Consider the following 23,244-nt stretch of genomic DNA (forward strand, 5'->3'; position numbering starts at 1 on the left):
GGGGGGGTGCGGGGGGGGGGTTGAAGGGGAAAGGAGGAGCATGAATCATGTAACCATGTTAAAAATGAATATTAATAAATGTAAAAAAAAAAAAAAAGAAGTATACTTAGAGGGAACAGTGACAAAGTGAATAGGATGAAATATATATATATATATATATATAAACAAAGTTGGGGTAAAGAAGAAATGGGAAAAGAAATAAAATGGAGTAATTTTATATTTCATAAAGAAGCACAGGAAGGGAATGGGGGAGAAAACTAATACAATGGAAGGGTGAAAGATGTTGGAAACAGACTCCAGGAAAATTTTAATCATTAAGGGAAGGGTCAGAAAGTTTCAAATGGAAGGAAAACCTCCAACTCCAAATTCAGTCATCATTATCAACAACAACTACAATATCATCAACTACAACAACATCAACATCAACTTCAATAACTTCATCATTTATACCATCATCATCATTGATATTATCATCATCTACATCAACATCAACATCTAGCCCAGGAAAGATTTTTGCTGGGTGGCCTAACCTAATAACATACTATGCAGAGTACTGAATGAGAGATAAAAGACCTAAACTCTAGACTTGAGTGCCACTATATGTCCTTTGGGGGTAAAAAGAAAGCTTTCTTTTTCCTGGACTCAATTTTCTCATTTATTTATGAGTAAAGCATACCTGGACTCTGCATTAAGTTAATCAATTAAATCAAAGAATAAACCATATGTAAACAAGAAAAAAAAAAAGAAATCAAAGTTTCACTAGGAGGAAATTGGACAGAGGAGACTTGAGATAGATATGACATATCCTATAGAGGCACATAGAAATAATGCTTACAATAGTGGTGATTAATAAATCATTTGTTTTTAATTGTGAAAAATAGCGATTAAAATGCTTCTACCCTTTCACTAAAAGATACTACTATTGGGCCTATACTACAGACAGGCAAATGATGAAAAGAAATGTCTCATAATGTGTCAAAATATATATAGCAGCAAATTAGATGTAGCAAAGAACTAGGGAGAAGTATCAGTTGGGCAATGAGTAAGCAAATTGTGGTATGCTAATTCAAGGAAATATTACTGTGCTATATGAAACAATGAATATGGTGACTAATTCTTACTTCATATGAACTATGAAGTAAGAATCAGGAAAGTGGTATAAATAAAGATTATAACAATGTAAATGAAAAGAATAGAAACAGCATAATAACAAAAATTGAATCCTATGAAATTATCATGACCACAATTGACTCAAAAAAGAAGATATGTAAATATAACTCTTTTTCAACCTTGCCGAGATGAGAGATTATGGTATGAAACTGCATTTGGATGATGTCTTGGTTAGTATTGCTGAATTGTTCCCTCCAACTCTTTTTCTTTTTATTATAAATGATAAGTTCATAAATGGAAATGGAAGAAGGATATATCAGGGAAACATAAATGATGTAAAGGAAAAAAAGATCATTAAAAGTAATTTTAATTAAAAAAAAAAAGAAATGATACAGATAATCTGAGTTTAAGTAATCCCAAACAAGGCACTCAACTTCTTGGGTCTCAGTTTCCTCTCCTCTACAGTGAAATTATATCACCTTTTCTTTATGCTCCCAATTTTGGCTGAAGTTTTGCCAACACCAGATTGTTTAACATCATATTTTTTTCATAGTAAATCGTTGCTGCCCAATTCCTAATTTCCCCCCTAATTTTTAATCTCTCCTACTGCTTTCTCTTCTGTCTAATTCAAATTGTTTCTATCTCTAAAAACCTTCACTTGATCCTACCATCTTTTAAACTATTGCCTTTTACTTCTCCCTTTTATGACCTAGGGAAAAAATCTACATATAATTTCTCTTAACACTCCCTTCTCATTCCCTTTCAATCTGGCTTTTGATTTAATTACTCAACTGACATTTTCTTTAAGTTTACAAATTTTATCTCTTTTTTTAACATTTATTAATATTAATTTTTAACATGGTTACATGATTCATGCTCCTACTTTCCTCTTCACCCCCCGCTTTCTACCCACCCATTCCCGATACACATTTTCACTGGTTTTAACATGTGTCATTAATCAAGACCTATTTCCAAATTGTTGATAGTTGCATTGGTGTGGTAGTTTCGATTCTACATCCCCAATCATGTCCGCCTCAACCCATGTGTTCAAGCAGTTGTTTTTCTTATATGTTTCCTCTCCTGCAGTTCTTCCTCTGAATGTGGGTAGCGTTCTTTACCATAAATCCCTCAGAATTGTCCTGTGTCATTGCTTTCTGCTGGTACAGAAGCCCATTACATTCGATTTTACCACAGTATATCAGTCTCTGTGTACAATGTTCTTCTGGCTCTGCTCCTTTCACTCTGCATCAATTGCTGGAGGTCTTTCCAGTTCACATGGAATTCCTCCAGTTTATTATTCCTTTTAGCACAATAGTATTCCATCACCAGCATATACCACAATTTGTTCAGCCATTCCCCATTTGAAGGACATTCCCTCCTTTTCCAGTTCTTTGCCACCATAAAAAGCACAGCTATAAATATTTTCGTATAAGTCTGTTTATTTATGATCTCTTTTGGGTACAAACCCAACAATGGTATGGCTGGATCAAAGGGCAGACATTCTTTTATACTCCTTTGAGCAGAGCTCCAAATTGCCAGCCAGAATGGTTGGATCAGTTCACAACTCCACCAGCAATGCATTAATGTCTCAATTTTGCCACATCCCCTCCAACATTCATTACTCTCCCCTTCTTTCATTTTAGCCAATCTGCTAGGTGTGAGGTGATACCTCAGAGTTGTTTTGATTTGCATTTCTCTAATTATTAGAGATTTAGAACACTTTCTCATGTGCTTATTGATACTTTTGATTTCTTTACCTGAAAATTGCCTATTCATGTCTCTTGCCCATTTTTCAATTGGAGAATGGCTTGATTTTTTATACAATTGCTTTAACTCCTTGTATATTTGAGTAATTAGACCCCTGTCAGAGTTTTTTGTTATAAAGATTTTTTCCCAATTTGTTGTTTCCCTTCTGATTTTGACTACATTGTCTTTGTTTGTACAAAAGCTTTTTTTTTTTTTTTTTTTTTTTTTTTATTCTGGGACTCCATTCTAGGAGCATAGGGCCACAACCAGTAGGCAATGGGTCACACAGTCGCTCAGGGTCACCCAGCTGGGAAGTGTCTGAGGCCGGATTTGAACCTAGGACCTTCTGTCTCTAGGCCTGGCTCTCAATCCACCGAGCTAGCCCAGCTGCCTCCACTTTAGGTTGCAGTTTCTTTAGCAGATGCAGTTTTTACAGGGTGGGGTTGCTAGCCCCACGCCCAAACCTCCCCCTTTTTTCATCTGGGCTAGGGACCATCCTTGGCCCAGGAGTGGTAAGGGTGGGCAATGGGGGTCAAGTGACTTGTCCAAGGTCACACAGCTGGAAGTGTCCGAGGCCGGACTTGAACCTAGGACCTCCAGTCTCTAGGCCTGGCTCTCAATCTACTGAGCCATCCAGCCATTAAGCTTTTTAGCTTAATATAATCAAAACCATTTAATTTACATTTTGTAATTTTCTCTAACTCTTGCTTGGTTTTAAAATCTTTCCTTTCCCAGAGATCTGACAGGTATACTATTTTGTGTTCACTTAACTTATTTATAGTTTACCTCTCTATGTTCAAGTCATTCACCCATTCTGAATTTATCTTGGTGTAGGGTGTGAGATGTTGATCTAAACCTAATCTCTCCCATATTGTTTTCCAAATTTCCCAGCAGTTTTTGTCAAATAGTGGATTCATGTCCCAAAAGTTGGGCTCTTTGGGTTTATCATACACTGTCTTGCTGATGGCATCAACCCCAAGTCTATTCCACTGATCCTCCCTTCTATCTCTTAGCCACTACCATATTGTTTTGATGACTGCTGCTTTATAGTATATTTTAATATCTGGTACTGAGAGGCCTCCTTCCTTCACATTTTTTTTTCATTATTCCCCTTGATGTTCTTGATCTTTTGTTATTCCAAATGAAATTTGTTATAATTTTTCCTAATTCAGTAAAGAAGTTTTTTGGTAGTTTGATAGGTATGGCACTAATTAGGTAAATTAATTTGGGTAGAATGATCTGGTCATTTTTATTATGTTAGCTCATCCTACCCATGAGCAATTAATGGCTTTCCAATTGTTGAGCTCCAGTTTTATTTGTTTGGAAAGTGTTTTGTAGTTCTTTTCGTGTAATTGCTGTGTTTGTTTTGGTAGATAGATAAGTATTTTATATTGTCTAGGTTGATTTTAAATGGTGTTTCTCTTTCTACCTCTTGCTGCTCTAATGTGTTGGAAATATATAGAAATGCTGATGATTTATGTGCATTTATTTTGTATCCTGCAACTTTGCCAAAGTTGTTGATTATTTCTACCAGCTTCTTAGTTGATTCTCTAGGATTTTTTTTAAGTATACCATCATATCATCTGCAAAGAGTGATAGCTTAGTCTCCTCATTGCCTATTTTAATACCTTCAATTTCTTTTTCTTCCCTAATTGCAACTGCTAGTGTTTCTAGTACTAGGTTGAATAATAGAGGTGATAATGGGCATCCTTGTTTCACTCCTGATCTTATTGGGAAGGCTTCTAATTTATCCCCATTGCATATGATGTTTGTTGATGGTTTTAGGTATATACTGTTTATTATTTTTAGGAAAGGTCCTTCTATTCCTATACTTTTCAGTGTTTTCAATAGGAATGGATGCTGTATTTTGTCAAAGGCTTTTTCAGCATCTATTGAGATAATCATGTGATTTTTGTGTGTTAGACTTTTGATATGGTCAATTATGTGGATGATTTTCCTAATGTTGAACCATCCTTGCATTCCTGATCATGGTGGATGATCTTCTTAATTACTTGCTGGAGTCTCTTTCCTAGTATTCTATTTAAGATTTTTGCATCTATGTTCATTATGGAGATTGGTCTATAATTTTCTTTCTCTGTTTTTGATCTGCCTGGCTTTGGAATCAGTACCATATTTGTGTCATAAAAGGAATTTGGTAGGACTCCTTTTTTGCTTATCATATCAAATAGTTTGTAAAGTATTGGAATTAGTTGATCTTTGAATGTCTGATAGAATTCACTTGTGAATCCATCAGTTCCTGGTGATTTTTTCTTAGGGAGTTCTTTGATGGCTTGTTCAATTTCTTTTTCTGATATGGGATTATTTGGGTATTCTATTTCTTCTGCTGTTAATCTAGGCAATTTATATTTTTGTAAATATTCATCCATATCTCCTAAATTGTTATATTTGTTGCAATATAATTGGGCAAAATAGTTTTTAATGATTGCCTTAATTTCTCCTTCATTAGAGGTGAGGTCTCCCTTTTCATCTTTGATACTGTCAATTTGGTTTTCTTCTTTCCTTTTTTTTATTAGATTGACCAGTACTTTGTCTATTTTATCTGTTTTTTCAAAGTACCAGCTTTTAGTCTTATTTATTAATTCAATAGATCTTTTACTTTCGATTTTATTAATTTCTCCCTTAATTTTTAGTATCTCTAATTTAGTTTTCATCTGGGGGTTTTTTATTTGCTCGCTTTCTACTTTTTTGAGTTGCATGCCCAATTCATTGATCTCTGCCCTCCTTAATTTGTTAATATATGCATCAAGGATATAAATTTCCCTTTGAGTACTGCCTTGGCTGCATCCCACAGAGTTTGGTAGGATGTCTCATCATTGTCATTTTCTTCAATGAAATTATTGATTGTTTTTTTGATTTTTTCTTTGACTAATTGGCTTTGGAGAATCATATTGTTTAATTTCCAATTGGTTTTTGATTTGCCTGTCCAGGTGCCCTTACTAATTATTATTTTTATTGCATTATGATCTGAGAAGGTTACATTTATTATTTCTTCTCTTTTGCATTTGTTTGCATTGTTTCTATGCCCTATTATATGGTCAATCTTTGTGAATGTACCATGTGCAGCTGAAAAGAAGGTGTATTCCTTTTTGTCCCTATTCATTTTTCTCCACTTATCAATTAAATCTAATTTTTCTAGGACTTCATTCACCTCTCTTATCTCTTTCTTATTTATTTTTTGTTTTGATTTATCTAGATCTGAAAGAGGAATATTTAGGTCTCCCACTATTATGGTTTTACTATCAATTTCCTTCTTGAGCTCTGCTAGTTTCTCCTTTATGAATTTGGATGCTATGCCACTTGGTGCTTACATATTGAGCAGTGTTATTTCCTCATTGTTTATACTGCCATTAATCAGGATGTAATGGCCTTCCTTGTCTTTTTTAATCATATCTATTTTTACTTTGGCTTTGTCAGAAATCATAATAGCCACTCCTGCCTTCTTTTTCCCATTTGATGCCCAAAATATTTTGCTCAAGTCCTTAACCTTAAACTTGTGTATGTCTACCCGCCTCATATGTGTTTCTTGTAGACAACATATGGTAGGATTTTGTTTTCTGGTCCACTCTGCTATTTGCTTCCGTTTTATGAGCGAGTTCATCCCATTCACATTCAGAGTTATAATTATCAGTTGTGCATTCACTGACATTTTTGTATCCTCCCCTAGTCCTACCCCTTCTTCTTACACTATTTACTTTTAAACCAGTGGTTTGCTTTGAACTGGTATCCCTTATCTCCTCCCTTGATTAACTTCCCTTTCTACCCCCTCCATTATTATTCCCCTCTTTTTATTTTTAAAGGCCTAATGAATTCACTCCCCCTTCTTCTCCCCTCCCTTTTTTGACTTCCCCACTCCCCTGTTCCATTTGGTTTATCCCTTCTGACTTTCTCAGTAGGGTTAGATAGAGATTTATATCCCAATGGATAATATAGCTACTCTTCCCTCTCCAGGTTGATTACACTGAGAGTAAGGTTTAAATATTGCCTCTTAATGCTCTCTTCCTCTCCTTCTTATAATAGTATTTGTCCCCTCCCCTTCCCATGCCCTCTTTGTGTATAATAAAATATCCTATTTTTCTTATTTACTCAAGTTTCTCTTGGTGTCCCCTACTATTCATCCCCCTCTTTCCCACCCTCCATGTCATCTTAGACCATTTAGTATTCTGTCCTCTCCCTATGAATTATTCTTCTGATTGCTATAATAGTGAATATTATAATAGTGAATAGAGTTCACTACAGAGAATTATACATAGCGTTTCTCCACATAGAAATACAGATAATTAGATCCTATTGAAGCCCTTAAAGAGTCAAATTTAAAAAATTATGAGTTTTCTTTCTTTCCCCTCTGTTTCCTATTTACCTTTTCATGTTTCTCTTGATTTTTGTGGTTGGATATCAAACTTTCCATTTAGTCCTGGTCTTTTCTGTGCAAAAACTTGGAAATCTTCAATTTTGTTGAATGCCCATACTTTCCCCTGGAAGTATATAGTCAGTTTTGATGGGTAGTTGATCTGTGGTTGCAGGCCCAGCTCTCTTGCCTTTCTAAATATCATATTTCAAGCCTTGTGGTCTTTTAGCGTGGAGGCTGCCAGATCTTGTGTGATCCTGATTGGTGCTCCTTGACATTTGAATTGTCTCTTTCTGGCTTCTTGCAAGATTTTTTCTTTTACTTGAAAGCTCTTGAATTTGGCTATAGTATTCCTGGGGGTTGTCCTTTCTGGGTCCAGTGTAGAGGGTGATCTATGGATCCTTTCAATGTCTATATTGCCCTCTTGTTTTAGAATTTCAGGGCAATTTTGCTGAATAATTTCTTTTATTATTGAGTCCAAGTTTCTATTAATTTTTGCTTTTTCTGGAAGACCAATGATTCTCAAATTGTCTCTTCTATACCAGTTTTCTTGGTCTGTCACTTTCTCATTGAAATATTTCATGTTTCCTTCTATTTTATCAGTCTTTTGACTTTGTTTTATTTGTTCTCGCTGTCTTGAGAGATCATTAGCTTCTAATTGCTCAATTCTAGCCTTTAGGGACTGGTTTTCCTTTTCAATCTGGTCATTTCTGGTCTTTAGTTGACTTGCCTCACTTTCCAATTCTGAAATTCTGCCTTTTAAACTGTTATTTTCTTGCCAGATCTCTTCCATCTTTCTCATCATCTCAGATTTGAACTCTTCAATAGCTTGTGACCAGTTTTCATTATTTTGGGAAGGTTTGGATATGATTACTTGTTTTTTCTCCTCTGTTGTCTGGATTTTCTCTGTGTAAAAGTTGTCGAGTGTTACAGAGTTCTTCTTGGTAGTCTTTCTCTTCTGGGGTTCCCGATTTTGGCTTGCCATTGTTGTTAGCGCCTCTCAGGGTCTGTCTACACTCTGTAGGCTCCCAAGGTCTCAGGTCTCGTTCTCAGGGTCAAGCCTCCTGGGCGTTCCTGGTCTGCCCCTCTGCCAGAGGCTCCTTCAGCAGTCTCAGGAGCTGCTTCCACAGCCGCACTCCCGTCTGCACAGGGTCCCCACTAGAGGTCCAAGCCTGCACTGGAGATCCTAATCCTCCCCTAGGGCAATGCCTTCACCCAAGCCAGCATTCAGGAAAGTCTGTGCGCATTCTTTAGTCTCTTGGGGTCCTAAGTCTTGCTGCTCTCAGGAACAAGCCCTGGAGCTACCAGTGACTTAATGGGTGCCCCAAACCTGCTTTCACTCTTGTGCACTGGCTTTGGCGTTGTGCGTGATATGGGGGCTGGGGAAGGGGCTTTTTCCTCTCGCGTTTTAGTGAGAGCTGTTTCACCCCTTTATAGTGCAGAAATGCCCCAATTCCATGTACCTTCAATGCTGGGCCCTGTTGTGGGGTCGCTTTGTTCGTCTGGATTTGTTTTTATGTCCCCTTGAGGAGTCCTGTATGCTTCGGTTAGGAGAGATCAAGCAGCTGCTCCTTACTCTGCTGCCATCTTAACTGGAAGTCCAGAATGTCTATCCCAATGTCCTCTTAATTGCCAGTTCTTATGGCTTGATATCAACCTTCTTAAACCCATTTGTAGTATCCTCACTGAGTTTATATGACTTTTTTTCTATCCTTTTTCTTCTCTTGTCTTTATGCTCCTTTTCAGGCTCTTTTGCTCATCTTCCATTCCCTGCTCTTACCTTCACCACCTCCCCATCCCACCCCCATATATACCAAGACTCTTATCTTCTTAGATCTTTCAAATTTCAACTTTCTACATATTCTCTTCCAATTATCTCATCTAATCTCATGGATTCAACTATCATTTCTATATAGATGACTCCTCCTGATCTATGTATCCAACTCTCTTTCCTCAACTCCAACTGTCAATTTTCTAACTTACATTTTGAATTAGATGTTTGGTTTAGCTCACAGTTCCACCAAAAGGATATTAACATCCGCATTTTCCATATCCCCTCTAGCATTTTGCATTTTGCACCTTTATCATTTTAGTCATTCAAATAGGTGTGAGATGATATCTCAGAGTTGTTTTCATTTGTATCTCTAATAAATAATGATTTATAGCATTTTTATATAGTTACATATAGCTTTAATTTCTTCATCAATTGGAGTAATAATAATATTCTAATGTTGCCTTCTGGTTTTATTCTGCGTTCAAAAGATAATTTTTTTTGAATTTTATGTTGATACATACACATATATATGAAAGTGATTCATCTTGTTGGAATATACAAGGGATTATAGAAAGATAAAAGGTTTTCTTATGGGGAGAATGATGGAACTAAAAGCCTTAAAATAGTAGATTAGGAAATAATATAAGAATATTGCCCAGAAATATTAGAAACATAGAGGAAAATTTAGATTTATAGAATATATGGAAGATCAAGAGGAAGCCCAAGTTTTGCTTATCAAGAAATAAAGTGGTCAACATTGAGCACGTCAGCATTAAAAACAAATAATTTCAAGTACAGGCCTAGCAGTAGTATTGCTGATTCATAGACATCAAAGAAAGAGAGGAAGGTTCTATTTATACAAAAATGTATCAGTTCCTTTTTTTTATAGTAGCAAAGAAATGGAAATTAAGAGTATGCCCATCGCTTGGGGAATAGCTATGCAAATATTGGGTTTGGGATGTAATGGAATACTACTGTGCCATAAGAAATTATGGAGAAAAGGACACCTAGATGGTTTAATGGATAGGGCATCAGCCTTGAAAATGGGAGATTCTGGGTTCAAATTTGACCTCAGATGATTCCTGACTGTATAATCATGGATAAGTCACTAAACCGCAATTGTCTAGCACAGCGATGGGCACACTATGGCTCACAGGCCAGATGCGCCCCCCTGAAATATTCTATCCAGCTGTGCAACCTTATTCCTAATCTGACAAATACAATGAGTAGGATAGAATACAATGAAACTTCAAAAGAGTTGCCTTAGAAACAGTCTGACAGATGAGCATTTCCTTTCCTTTGGCCCCCTCTTTAAAAAGTTTGCCCAGCACTGGCCTAGCCCTTACTGCTCTTCTACCTTGGAACTGATACTTCATATTGATTCTAAGAGAAAAAGTAAAATTTTAAAAAAATGAAGATTCTTTCAAAAAATCTGGAAATAATTGTTATGAACTAATACAGAACACAGTGAGCAGAAGTAGGATAATAATTTATGCTCATCTGGAAAGAAGAAATCAAGATGCTTGGAAGAGGAAAGAGCCATTTATCTTTTAAATAATTTTGATATAAGCCATAATAGTTGTCAGGAAACAAATCATCCAGCAAAGGTTCAGAGGGAAAAGCACCAAATAGTGATGATTGGCTAATCCTGAGAAGTTCTTTGACATCTTATCTGCCAATGGAATAGTAACAGTAGAGAGATCTGGGGTCCTCCCAAACAATTTATCAGGGTATTTCAAGAGAATTTATATCTAAATTTATTAAAATAGATTATTATGATTCAGTTTGCAGAAATGTAAAAAAACTTAGAACCTAATCAAATAAAATCTGATGTTTAAAAGACTTCTAAAAGAAACCAAAAGGAAGGTAAGAAAACTATATTTTTCATTAACTTACTTATTTTGAAATTTTGGATGCCCTATTGATTTACCATTCCATTTTATAGTTTGTGATATAGAGAAGAAAATCTAGAAACAGTCTGACAAATACCCTAAATTCATAGAGAGCAGATTTCAAAGAATTCAGAACAGATTAGATTTCATGAACCAAACTTGCTCAAGTTAATCTGGGTGACTGGAATAACTTTCAAGAATAAAATTCTGAATATGAAAGGGAAAAATTCTTATGAGAAGGAAAAGGAGATTTGTCTAAAACAGTGATGGGCAAACTTTTTAAAGAGGGGGACAAGGAGGGCAGCTGGGTAGCTCAGTGGATTGAGAGTCAGGTCTAGAGACGGGAGGTCCTAGGTTCAAATCCGGCCTCAGACACTTCCCAGCTGTGTGACCCTGGGCAAGTCACTTGACCTCCATTGCCCACCCTTACCACTCTTCTACTTAGGAGCCATTACACAGAAGTTAAGGGTTTAAAAAAAAAAGAAAAAAATAAAGAGGGGGACAAAGGAAAGAAAATGCTCAACTGTCAGTAACTCTTTCAAAGTTTCATTGTCTTGTATCCTACTCATTGTAGTCATCAGATCAGAAATAATGTTGAGTGGCCAGATAGAACATTGCAGGGATTTGCCCATCACTGGTCTAAATGTACCAATACACAGGATATTTTTCAAACAAATCATGAGCACCAGATCAAAGCAAGGGCAGATAATAGCGGATGAATGCAAAAGTATGACATGGTATGTATGGAGTGTTAAGTCTTATATTCATCAGAGCCTGGTAAGGAAAGCTAAGAGTATCAAAAAAAAGAGTTGTGTTTTTTTAGAGAAAAGATATAGCTCTAATACAGGATAGGATCACTCCTTGAGGTACATAGGATAGGATAGGATAACTGATGATATAGAAAAGATGGAGTTCCTCAGTTGATAGTTTACCTCTTTTTTTTTTCTTTTTCCAAGAATGCTGATCCTGTGTCTGGAAATAACAGAAGAAATAGGATTAGTAGGAAGTTCACAACTAAGATAAATAATGAGATAATAAGGAGTCATATTTTCACCCTTTATGAATTCAATAAAATTGAGTGAAATTGGCAGGTGTGATTACTGAACCCATGATTTTTAAAAATAGAATAGAAGTACCATACTAACAGAAAGTTACAAATGTGTCCACTTTCCAAAATGAGAAAAAAGAGACAAAAAACTATAGACCAGTAATGTGAATTTAATAAAAAAAATTATAAAATAGTTAATTTAAAATTTTAAAAAATTGAATGATATATATAGTTAGTGAACATTTTGAAAAAGAAACTGTGAGCACCAAGAACTAGAATAGCTTCAGACTTTGAAAGACTTAGGAACTCTGGCCAAACACAATGACCAGCCATCATTCTGAAGACTCGTGATGAAGCATGGTCTACCCACCTCCTGGTAAAGAAGTGATAGATCAGAGAGCAAATTGCCATGTGTATACGTGAGTACATACATATTAACATATGACGTGCATACATACAATCATCTGTGATATGCATATACATATACACACAAATCCCTGTATTCATCTTGTCATATGTTTGGGCAAATACACACAGAGTTATGCAAAATAAATTCTTGCATTGGCTATGTTTTCTACCGCCATCAATTTAGATAGATATGAATATAGACTGAGCATATAATACATTCTACACTTACTATATACTATATAATATTGTCATTATAATATATTGTAATTAAGTGTTATAAAATTATTTTATTATGGTTATATGACATTTAATACACTATAGTTACATTATAATCATGTAATGTAGTTATGTTATAATCATAATGTATAAAATACAATTATATAATAATTCTTTCACATATATTTGTATATGTCTGTCTATATATATAGAGAGAGAGATACACATATACCTATAATATACATACATACAAATACATGTGTGGAGGTATATGATATAGTCAATGCAGATATTTGTTTGAGTGACTATATATGTAACAAGAGTTTTCTTTTCATTGAGAAAATGGGAGTGGGAAGGAAAATGAGCATTTAGAATTAAATAAAATTGAATATAAAAGTAGATCATACCAGATTAACTTTATCTCTTTAGAAAAAAAATCTAGAAACATTGAGCTTGTAGGTAGGGAGGAAAATGTAGCCAACTCTTCCTACCAAAACATTTGCTAAAACTTCTCATACTATCTTTGTGTAAAACACAGACTATGCAATAATATAATGAGATGGATCCAGGACTAGTTGAATGGCCGAAGCCAAAGATTAGTCACTTATGCTTCAATCTCATCTTGGAAGGCAGTTGCTGGTAGAATCCCCCAGAGATGTGTGCTTGGACTTTAGTTGTTAAATGTTCCTGTGCAGGCTCAGATGCAAGTATAGTTTACCTGCTGATTGAACTTGCTTGTGACACCAGGGTGAGAGAGATGGCTAATACACTGGACATCAAAATTCAGTGACAGGGCAGAACGCTGAAGTGATTTTAATAAGAAATTCAATAGGGATAAATATAAAGTCTTCCATTTTGCCTTGACTTGACTTGAGAAGTCAGCTTTCAAATTAGAAAGTAGGAGAGCCGTGACCAGATATCAGATCATTTGAAAATTATCTGAAACTTTTAATGGACTGACAGGTCAGGATGAGTCAACACTGTAGTGTGGCATCCAAGAAAGAAAATATGACCCAAGACAGCAGTAAGCACACTGTGGCATCTAGGAAGAAGGCAATGAGGATTCCTTTGCATTTTGCCCTGGTCAGACCATGTTTTGAATGCTGTCGAGTTCCAGGTATCACATTTTAGAAAGGACTTTAACAAACTAGAGAACATCAATGGTGGGCAACCAAGAAGATGAAGCACCTTGAATATATGCCTTATAGGGGCTGGTTGAAGAAAATGGGGATGTTTTAGCCTGAAGAAGTGGTTTGGGGCGTGGGTGGTCCAAGGGAAGGAATGATAACCACTTTTACATAGTGAGGGGGTTATCACATTGAAGAGGGAGAGTTCCACTTGGGCTCAGGAAGCAAAATTAAGAGCAAAGAATTAAAGTTATAAAGAGGTAAGTTTAGTCTGGATTCAAGGAAGCACTTTAAAATAATTAGAGCCATTCAAAAAATAAATGGCCATTCAGAGAAGTAGCTACTTTGAAGGTCTCCAAGCAAAGATAGTTGGCATTTATCAGTCATGTCTTATTTCATTATCGTTCAAGTACAGGTTTCACTAAATGACTGCCGAAGCTTTGTTGTGACTTAAGTTCTATGACTGTGTGAAAAAATCAGGGGGTAGCAGGATTAAGCAAACATACCAAACAGAAAAAATCCAAAAAAGTAGATGAACGCTTTGGCTCCTCAGGAGGAAAACTTTACTTACTTTGTGAGCTGGGACTTGTAAATTGATTGCAGTCAGCCTCAGTTTCCTCGTGTATAAAATGGGGATAATAATAGTACCGAACACATGATCATAATGAGATTTAAATAACATATACATTGCTTTGCAAACCTTAAAAATCTATATAAATGCTATTATTATTATTATTGTTATTATTGCCATTTAGAAATGCAGTTTTTTAACCCCTCTTCTGTAGCCTTCCTTCCCTAGTACATCATTCCCCTGTCCTTTTTCACTTGCTAAAAGGCAAATAAATACAATTTGCAAGAAAAGATCAAGCAATTAAATAAACGATTTCATACTTTTAGGACTAAACATTTATTTAAAACTATAACACTGTTCGAGAGCTAAGAAGCGAACCCAAAAAAGACCTTTGGGGAAAAAAAAATCTGAGGAGCATAAAATCTAAGAAGATTAAGTGAGTCAAGAGGAGGAAAGGAAGATGAATTGATTTAATATGTCTTGAACTGAAACACATATTCCTTTATTAATCAATCAAGTCCTAGCCATAACAGTAAGACATGAGAGGAAGTGGAAGTTTAAACATTGACAGTGATGATACAGAATTATTACTATTGCAAATGATATGATGGTTGTACTTAGAAAACCCCAGAAAGTAAGCAAAGCAACTAATGTGATTAATATCTTTATTTAAGTTACAAGATACAAAAAATGCATAAAGCATCAGCAATTTTTCTATCTAATAGTCACAAAAAACATAATGAAACGATAGAGAGACGGGAAAAAACATCAGGGAGTTAAACCTACTAACATGTACTCAAGTCTTACATAAATATAATTATAAATCTTTCCTTAAAGAAATAAAGGAAGACATAATTGGCTAGATATTCATGTGTGGGTTGAACTAACATAATTAAAACAATGGCACTTCCTAAATTAATTTATATATTTAGTCTTGTACCAGTCAAACAACCAGTTTATTTTTTAGAACTGTAAAAAAAATACCAAAAATAAGTTCAAGATTTGAAATGAAATTATATTTTTTAAATGTAGTTATGAAGGGAGCTTAGCATTACCATATCACAAACTATGTTTTAAAATAACAATAATCAGAACTGTTTTGTATTGCTCAAAAGAGCAATCAATGGAATAGAGGCGGCAAATAAGACTTTAAAAAAAAAAAAAAGCAAGTACAGCAGCCCCTGATTCAATAAACCTAAGATCAGAAACAAGCTCAGGAAAGAATCCCAATTCCACAAGGACCAATAGGAAAACTGGAAAGTAGTTTGGCAGACAATATGGGTCCCCACCCTATTTCAGCATATTTCATAATAAACTCCAATTGGATAAATACATAAAATTTTAAATTCCTATCATTAAAAAATGAAAGGAGAAAAGAGGGAACTGCTGTAACTGTGGTTGGGGGAGAATTCATAAACAAGTAGAGAGAGAAGATAACCAAAGACTAGATAGACAATTTTGATGTTTTGTATATATGTGTGTATATATATATATATATATATATATATATATATATATATATATAGGTCCATGAGTTCACCATTGGTCCTGAAAAACAATTTGGAGTAATGTGATAACAGGTATTAAATGGCTCATAAGCTTTGATATAGCAATTTTAGTATTCAACATATACTAAAAGACAGTTAATGATAGAAGGAAAGAACCCATTAATGTCAGAGTATATGCCACTTGATTCATAGCAAAAAAAAGCCCTCTAAAAACTTGGAAATAAAGTTAGGACCCATTGATTGGGAAATGGCTCTATGAATTGTGTTATATGTATATAGTGGGATTTATTGCACTCAACTTTGTATCTTGTACTGGTGTCATGCTGTGAAGTACCAGGGTGGTATGAGTGGGATTATTGGTAGGTTCAGGGAGTAGGTCTAAATGGTTACTCAGGGCCAGCAATAGAAAATAACACAGGTTTTGGGAAGGCCAGCAGAATGTAGGTAACAGGCTAACAGATGGAGTCCAGGCAGAGGTAACCAACGCAGAGATGGTTTGGTTTATTAAACAAGGGAAGGTAGGAAAGGGAATGTGGATAATCTTATCTAATATTCACTACCTCACTCTCCCCCACAGATCTCCAGTTGAGCTACACTGGGCTTTACCTAAATACCTGAAGACCCAGTCCCTAATATAAATAAACACCTCTAACCCAAACCCCCCTTGGATGGTAAAAGAGGTATTGAGTTTAGAAGCTAAACAGGACAGGGAAGTCAGGAAGAGGTTCTCATGGACTAATGGCTCAGATGGTTAAGGAAGCTCTGTAGATGTATCATTCAGCCAGCAGGAAACAGGATAAAACAGGTACAGACAGGATGGGAAGATGGAGCAGAAAGAAAGCCACAGGGGAAAAGCTAATCTCTCTAGGTCCACCCCAGAGAAGCAAGACTCAGTCTCAAAGCTTAACTGTCTCTTAGTAACAGCTCAGGTACCTCTGCAGAATTCCAGAACCTTTCCCTGCCTCTGCATCTTTTTTGAAGATCCTGCTCATATGCTCAAATCCTCTCCTTCCTTATAACAGCTGTCATGGTCACTGAGGACCTGATTACAGAATCACATAGTTCAGATATACTACTCAGTCTTCAAACCCCCAACAATGATTCAACTCACTAATCTTCTTGTTGTAGCACCAAGTGTTGCACCTCTACCTTCACCCTTCCCCAGTCATTTGCTGTGGAAACAATAACCATATTATCCCTACCATTCCTACTGGAAAAGATGTGTCAGTCAGCTACTTCCTAGACCTAGACCAAAACACTCCTCCTCATCACTACTCCCTGCTAGAACGTAAACTCCTTGACTTCAGCGACTCTCCATTGTGTTTGTATCCCCAGAACAAGTCAATTCCTGGCTTTCCATAATGCCTAATAAATATTTTTTCAAATTCACTCAAAAAAGATAATTATTCTTTTATTAAATAGAAAATCAACATGCCTGAACTACTCAATTTTCTTGTGGTCTAGTGGCTTCTGAGTGGCTCTAATCAATATTTCCCCTCTTCTACTTTCTCTCTTTCTTCCTTGTGCCTCCCCAGAAGAATGGACAGAAAGTCATGGAAGGGGGGAAGGGAAGAGAAGAAGAATTTCTCTCTTCAGCCCCAGGCAGAGAGGGTGGTAAATTGTGGTATGGAGTAGTCAGTGATGGATATGTGTTTACATGTGACCTGCCTGACAGGGGTGTTCAAGGGCACTATTTCTAAACACCAGTATCCTCTGAATATGTGTGAGAATTTGAATCCCCAAGCATGTAGCCTTTTAACCAGAGAAGGGAGATTTTCTAGGCAGTAACAGCTTTGAAAGCTGCTTCATGGGTAACCCCAGGTCCAAGAGTTTCTAACTTTATTTTTTTTAATTTTAATTTTGCATATTTTGTCCTAGTTACATATTTCATGTTCTTTTCCTCTCCCCAAACCCCCCTAAACCACCCCTTAGCCGACGCACAATTCCACTGGGTTTTACATGTATCATTGATCAGGACCTAATTCCATATTATTGATAGTTGGACTAGAGTTATCATTTAGTGTCAAATCCCCAATAATATCCCCATCAGCCCATGTGTTCAAGCGAGCTTCTAGCTTTTAGCCTTGGGTAATGACACCTTAGAGAGAGGAGATTTCCTCAACAATGTTCTTTTTGGAAGAGGAAAAGAATTACCAGCAGTGTATCACTTTTCAGCTGAAGGACTAGAGATATATCAATCTGCACCGTATTCTTCACTATTGCAATGAGTTGATCGGACCATTGTGGGGAAGAAGATTTTTTGTTTAATACCTCCCAAAGTTTGTTTGCCTTCTATCAAGTGCCTAATGAACTGTGGAATGTATTATGGGTTTCTGTATTTGTTCATGGGTTCCTGTGAGTCCTTTGTGTCTCATGTATTTTCTAGAGGAAGGGAAAGAAGTAAAGATTCTTCCATAATTACTATCCATTTGTGTACAGTGAGTGGAAGGGGGGAAATATTAACTCTGTCACTAACATTTAGGGAAACCTAAATCCTCAACTTTATTCTCAATATTTCCCTAGACTAGTGATGGGCAAACTACAGCCCCCTGAAATGTTCTATTCAGCCCCACAACATTATTCTTAATCTAATGAATACAATGAGTAGGATACAATACAATGAAACTTTGAAAGAATTGCCTTAGAAACAGACTGACAGATGAGCATTTCCTTTCCTTTGGCCCCCTCTTTAAAAAAGTTTGCCCATCACTGTCCTAAATCAATAAGCTTCAGGATGAATTTAACAAGTGAAAGAGAGAAAATGACCCTCCTAGTTTAGGAGCCCAAGATGGGATTCCGATATAAGAGCATCCACAAATTATACTTATCTTAGCTTATATCTTCCAGTAGAATTTAAGCATCTTGAGGAAAGACATTATGATTTAAAAAATCTTTTGTGTCTCCAGCACCTAGTCCATAACATGCAATATTAAAACTTTTTTTTCAAATAAATGAATACAAAACCTGAAGACAGTGAATAGCAGAGAATGGGTAAATCCCTGCTTTGTTTTGGATCTAGGTCAACTAGGCATACATGAAAGCTGTATATTGTATACATGCCTACGAATTGCAGGTTTATAAAAATGATAATAGCAGTAACTCATATTTACATTGTGCTTTGAAGTATGCAAAGTGAATTTTAAAACTATTTTTTTACAGGTAATTGGGGATCCAACTTCCTTCTATATCCAGATTATACTTTGCATACCTTGATCTCTGTCTAGCAACCTATTTGAAATAGAGTGGGTACCCAAAAGCAAAAGAATGGTTCAACATAATGGTGGAATATCTCTGGTTCTATCTCCCTTGTGACTCTCCTCATTGTTCTTGCTCCCTTGGGGGAGCATTGGTTTCTGAAATGTTTTCTGTTAGTGTTTGTGAATAATTCACAAATAAAATACCCACCTCCAGGCTTGACATCATAAAGTGCCTTAGAGGACATTTCTACTTCTCTGTCCTCATAGTGTCCGAAAATGAATGTTCAAACAACCGAACCTATCTTCTTCCCTTCTTACAAATATATAGCTAAAAATTAAAAAGTGCTTTAACACATTGTCTCATTTGATATTGAAAAGAACTCTGGGAGGTAGATACTATTATCCTCATTTTATACTTGAAGGATTATGAGATTCACAAATCTAGAGATGTCTCCATCCCAAATATTTAAATGGACTCTTTGTGCCCAATCTGTGGTAGAACCTTTCAAGCTCATATTGGACTGATCAGTCACAGTTGAAACATTGTGCTTAGATCCCTACATCATGATGCCATTGGTCCTCTTCAAGAACAAAGGATGAACAACAACAATACTTGAAGAAATTAGGGTTGAGAGATGTTAATATCTGTATAACTAAAACCTGCCCAGGGTCACAATCTAGTAATTGTATAAGGCAGGATTTGAATTTAGGTGTGAGTCCAAATTCAACACTTTTCCTACTCTACGCCTGTAGCCACCTCTCCATTTTTATTAATGAAAATATCCTCTATGTCTTTGTTACTCTGCAAATCTTACCACTTACAAAAAGGTCCTTCCCAGTGTATCTCTTCTAGTCAAACTTATTTGATTAATGTAGATCTCTTCTTAACACTCCATTCAACATTTACTTCCTCAGTATTATAATTATTACTTATAAAATTATGTTAATTTTAATTTAATATACTTTATAACATTAATTTATTATATTAATGAGAATGTATCATTTGTAATATGTTAATTTGAATATGAGAACACTTATGACATTAATTTGAATATATAATCATCACATATTAATTTGAATGACTTTATTCTTCTATCTAATACATCCTTCATTTACTTCATATATTCAAGGTTTCATCAACTAGACTAAAGACCTTGTCATGTCTTCTCTTTCTTTTGTTTACTGCATAGTATCCTCTACATAGCCCAAGTTATCGAGAAATTAGCAGTTAGTCATAAGCAACTCTAAAACTTGATCCAGGGTTTGTCTCTCCTTTTCCCCTTTGTTTCTACCCTCCTTATCTTTCTTCTTTCCTCTGCTCCTCCATTTCTTGTCTTCTTAGTTCTCTCTTCCTCTCTCACTGCTTCTCTCAATTGTTTCTCCTAAATGTATTGTCTCACCAGGAAGTTATTAACCATCTTACAATTTTGGGAATAGGCAATATAATATTCAGTTATAACTGTGGTTAAGAAAATGTTTATTTCTACTCATTTCCTAGAGAGCTTGTTAGAGCTTCCTCCGATGACCCTATGAGTATGCTGCTCTCATTTATATTGGCTTATTCAGGGAATGTTATGACAAGGATTTGGATAAGGGAAATTGCCTGGATGCAATCCAGTTTTGCGATAATTACAAACAGACTGTAGCTAAAGGCATTTCAATTCATTGTCATTTAAACTAACCTCAGTCTTTGATAAGCCTCTGCAAATATAACAGAGGCATAACTAGATATCACTTTTTCAGGAAAGGAGGTGGTCTAGGGAAGTTTAATTTTATTTTCCTTTTAGTCCTAAATGTGCTACTGCTTCTACTGGTAACACCAAGCCCATAGGAATGGTTCTGATAAACCAACTGAATCAAATTCTTCTTGGTGAGGAAGCCAAATGAAGAATGTGAAAGTGAGAAATTTGAATGCAGTGTGTGGTTATGTGACCCCTGAGTATATAGACTGTCTCCTGAATTGTCCCTCATCATATCTGCCTCCTGACTTTCCTGACTTCCTTCAAGTCCCAACTAAAATTCCATCTTGAAAAATAAAATCTTTCCCAACCTCATGTAATTCTTTCTTCCCCCTGTTGATTATTTCCAATTTATCTTGAATATAGATTGTTCATACTTAGTTGCTTATATGTGGTCTCCCCCTTTAGATTGTAAATTCCTCGGGGTCAAGAAACATTTTTTTTGCCTTTCTTTGTATCCCCAGAGCTTGGCAGGATGCCTAGAATATAATGGGTAATTTAATAAATGTTTAGTGGTTGATTGACTGGCTGGTTATTTGGACCTTCATTTGGGACTTCAGAATTTCATTTTCACAATAAGTCTCCATCTCTCTTCCATGCAGGGTGTCAAAGGATATCCAGGGCCTCCTGGACCTCGAGGTGATCAGGTAAATACTACAAATGTATCCCATTCAATAGCATCAGAAGAGCCATTGAGAACTCTTCAAACCTCTTCCTATTTTTCCTATCTTCCACCTCAGATTTAACGTACTACAAGTAGAGTTAACTTTTGATTATCTCTACGTGCATTATCCATTTGGGGCTTCTGTTCTCCTCAAAGTCTGACTCCTTCTTGTCCTCTAATAAGACCCACTGCCTTCTTCCACTGGCTGTTGTTAGGGAATGCAAATTAATTTATTAGCCCAAGTAAAATGCAATTAGGACAGCACATCTGCTGTTGTTCAAAATAAACAAACAAAAGACATCTTGAAGCAATACAGAAATGATTTAATCTCTCCTTCCATCAGTGTAGACCATACATCATTATTATGTGATTTTAGGAGGATTCATGCTCCATTGTCCACTTGATAGGTGGTTGTGAGGAAGACTGGTACGCACGGAGGGAGGGAGGAGAGGAACAGATTAATATGAAAGAATCCTTCAGGGTAGGATCCTGCAAAAAAGCCTTAGGCCAACTTATAGCAGAGTTTTAGGGAGAGGGAATGGGGTTACTGAAATCATCCCCAAAGGAGAAAATATCAAATGAGGATACGAAGCCAGTGTTTTACTCTCACTCAATTGTGCTATAAAATCCTAGATGAAGTGAGATGAGTAGTCTCCTTTCGGTCCCTCAGGCACTATATTTCAAGATTCCTAATTACTAGGGGTGGCCAAGAATTCAATGCATGTGTCCACAGCAGGTGCAGTGGCCATTTCTTGAAAAATCAAGGGGAAAACAAGTGTTGAAAAGCAATTGAGTAATTATGGGAAGAAAATGAGAGGGGCGGCAGGGAGGAGGCCTCAGGGAGAAAAAAAAATTACTTCTGAAATATAGCTTTGGCACAAAGTGATCTGAATGTGGGGATTTGCCTGAAGAAACCCCAAATGCCTCACCGCCAAATGAAAAATCGCCTATGCAGCCATGCTGACTCTGCAACCACAGCCCAGAAACCTCTCATTGCTAATATAAATAATATGGACTTGAATGGGCTACTATTTTGGAAAAGTCTAAAATCAGTTTTAAAGAAGAGAGATCTATGACTTTGGTTCAAAAAAGAGGGAAGGGAAACCAGCATTTGCTAAGTGCTTTACAAATATTGCCTAATTCAATTCTCACAATGGTAGGAAGTAGGTGCAGTTTTCTCCATTTTACAGATGAGGAAACTGAGGCACCCAGCAGTTAAGTGACTTGCCCAGATTTGCACAGCTAAGTAAGTGGCAGGGATCAGATTTTAACTCAGGTCTTCCTAATTGCAGACCCAGAGCTTTATGCCATCTAGATGCTTCAGCTGGCTATATATACCTTATGCTTTGGATCTTAGTTACCTCTAATTCAATTCCGCAAGTATGTATTAAGTATTGATTAGATATTGGTACCTAACAAAAATGGGTTTTGTTTGGTCATATATGACTCCTTGTGACTTTATTTGGGGTTTCCTTGACAATGATATTGGAGTGGTTTGCCATTTCTTTCTCCAGCTCATTTTACAATTGAGGAAACTGAGGCAAGAAGGTTAAGTGATTTGGCCAGGGTCACACAACTCGTAAGTGTCTGGGGCCAGTCTCAAACTCAAGACTTCCAGACTCCATACTCTATCCACTATGCTATCTCAATGCCCCAACATCCAAATGATGCTTATTCCCAAAGGGTTTATATTCTATTGGCAGGATAGACCCTGCTTACAATTACAAAGTTGGGGAACAAACTGGATCTGTGATAGGGAACTGCCCAATGAGGAAATTCCCCCTACCAATGCTGAGCAGCACCATGTCTGTCTGGAGCTCCTATTTAGAGCTGTCTGGAGCAGAGGTGCCAAATAAGTGGCTCACAATGCTCTCAAGT

The 23,244-nt window shown here is 36.2% G+C and overlaps 1 protein-coding gene across 1 annotated transcript in view; it reads left to right on the forward strand.

Moving 5' to 3' along the window:
* The window catches only part of COL24A1 (collagen type XXIV alpha 1 chain), a 407,511-nt gene that overhangs the window by 101,412 nt on the left and 282,855 nt on the right, over window positions 1–23,244 (forward strand). The window contains exon 8 of the mRNA XM_044674850.1: window positions 21,305–21,349. Coding sequence (XP_044530785.1) covers window positions 21,305–21,349 — 45 coding nt within the window. The remainder of the gene's footprint in view (window positions 1–21,304; window positions 21,350–23,244) is intronic.

The sequence above is a fragment of the Gracilinanus agilis genome, chromosome 4 (assembly GCF_016433145.1).
Source record: "Gracilinanus agilis isolate LMUSP501 chromosome 4, AgileGrace, whole genome shotgun sequence".
In the NCBI taxonomy this organism is placed as follows: Eukaryota; Metazoa; Chordata; class Mammalia; order Didelphimorphia; family Didelphidae; genus Gracilinanus; species Gracilinanus agilis.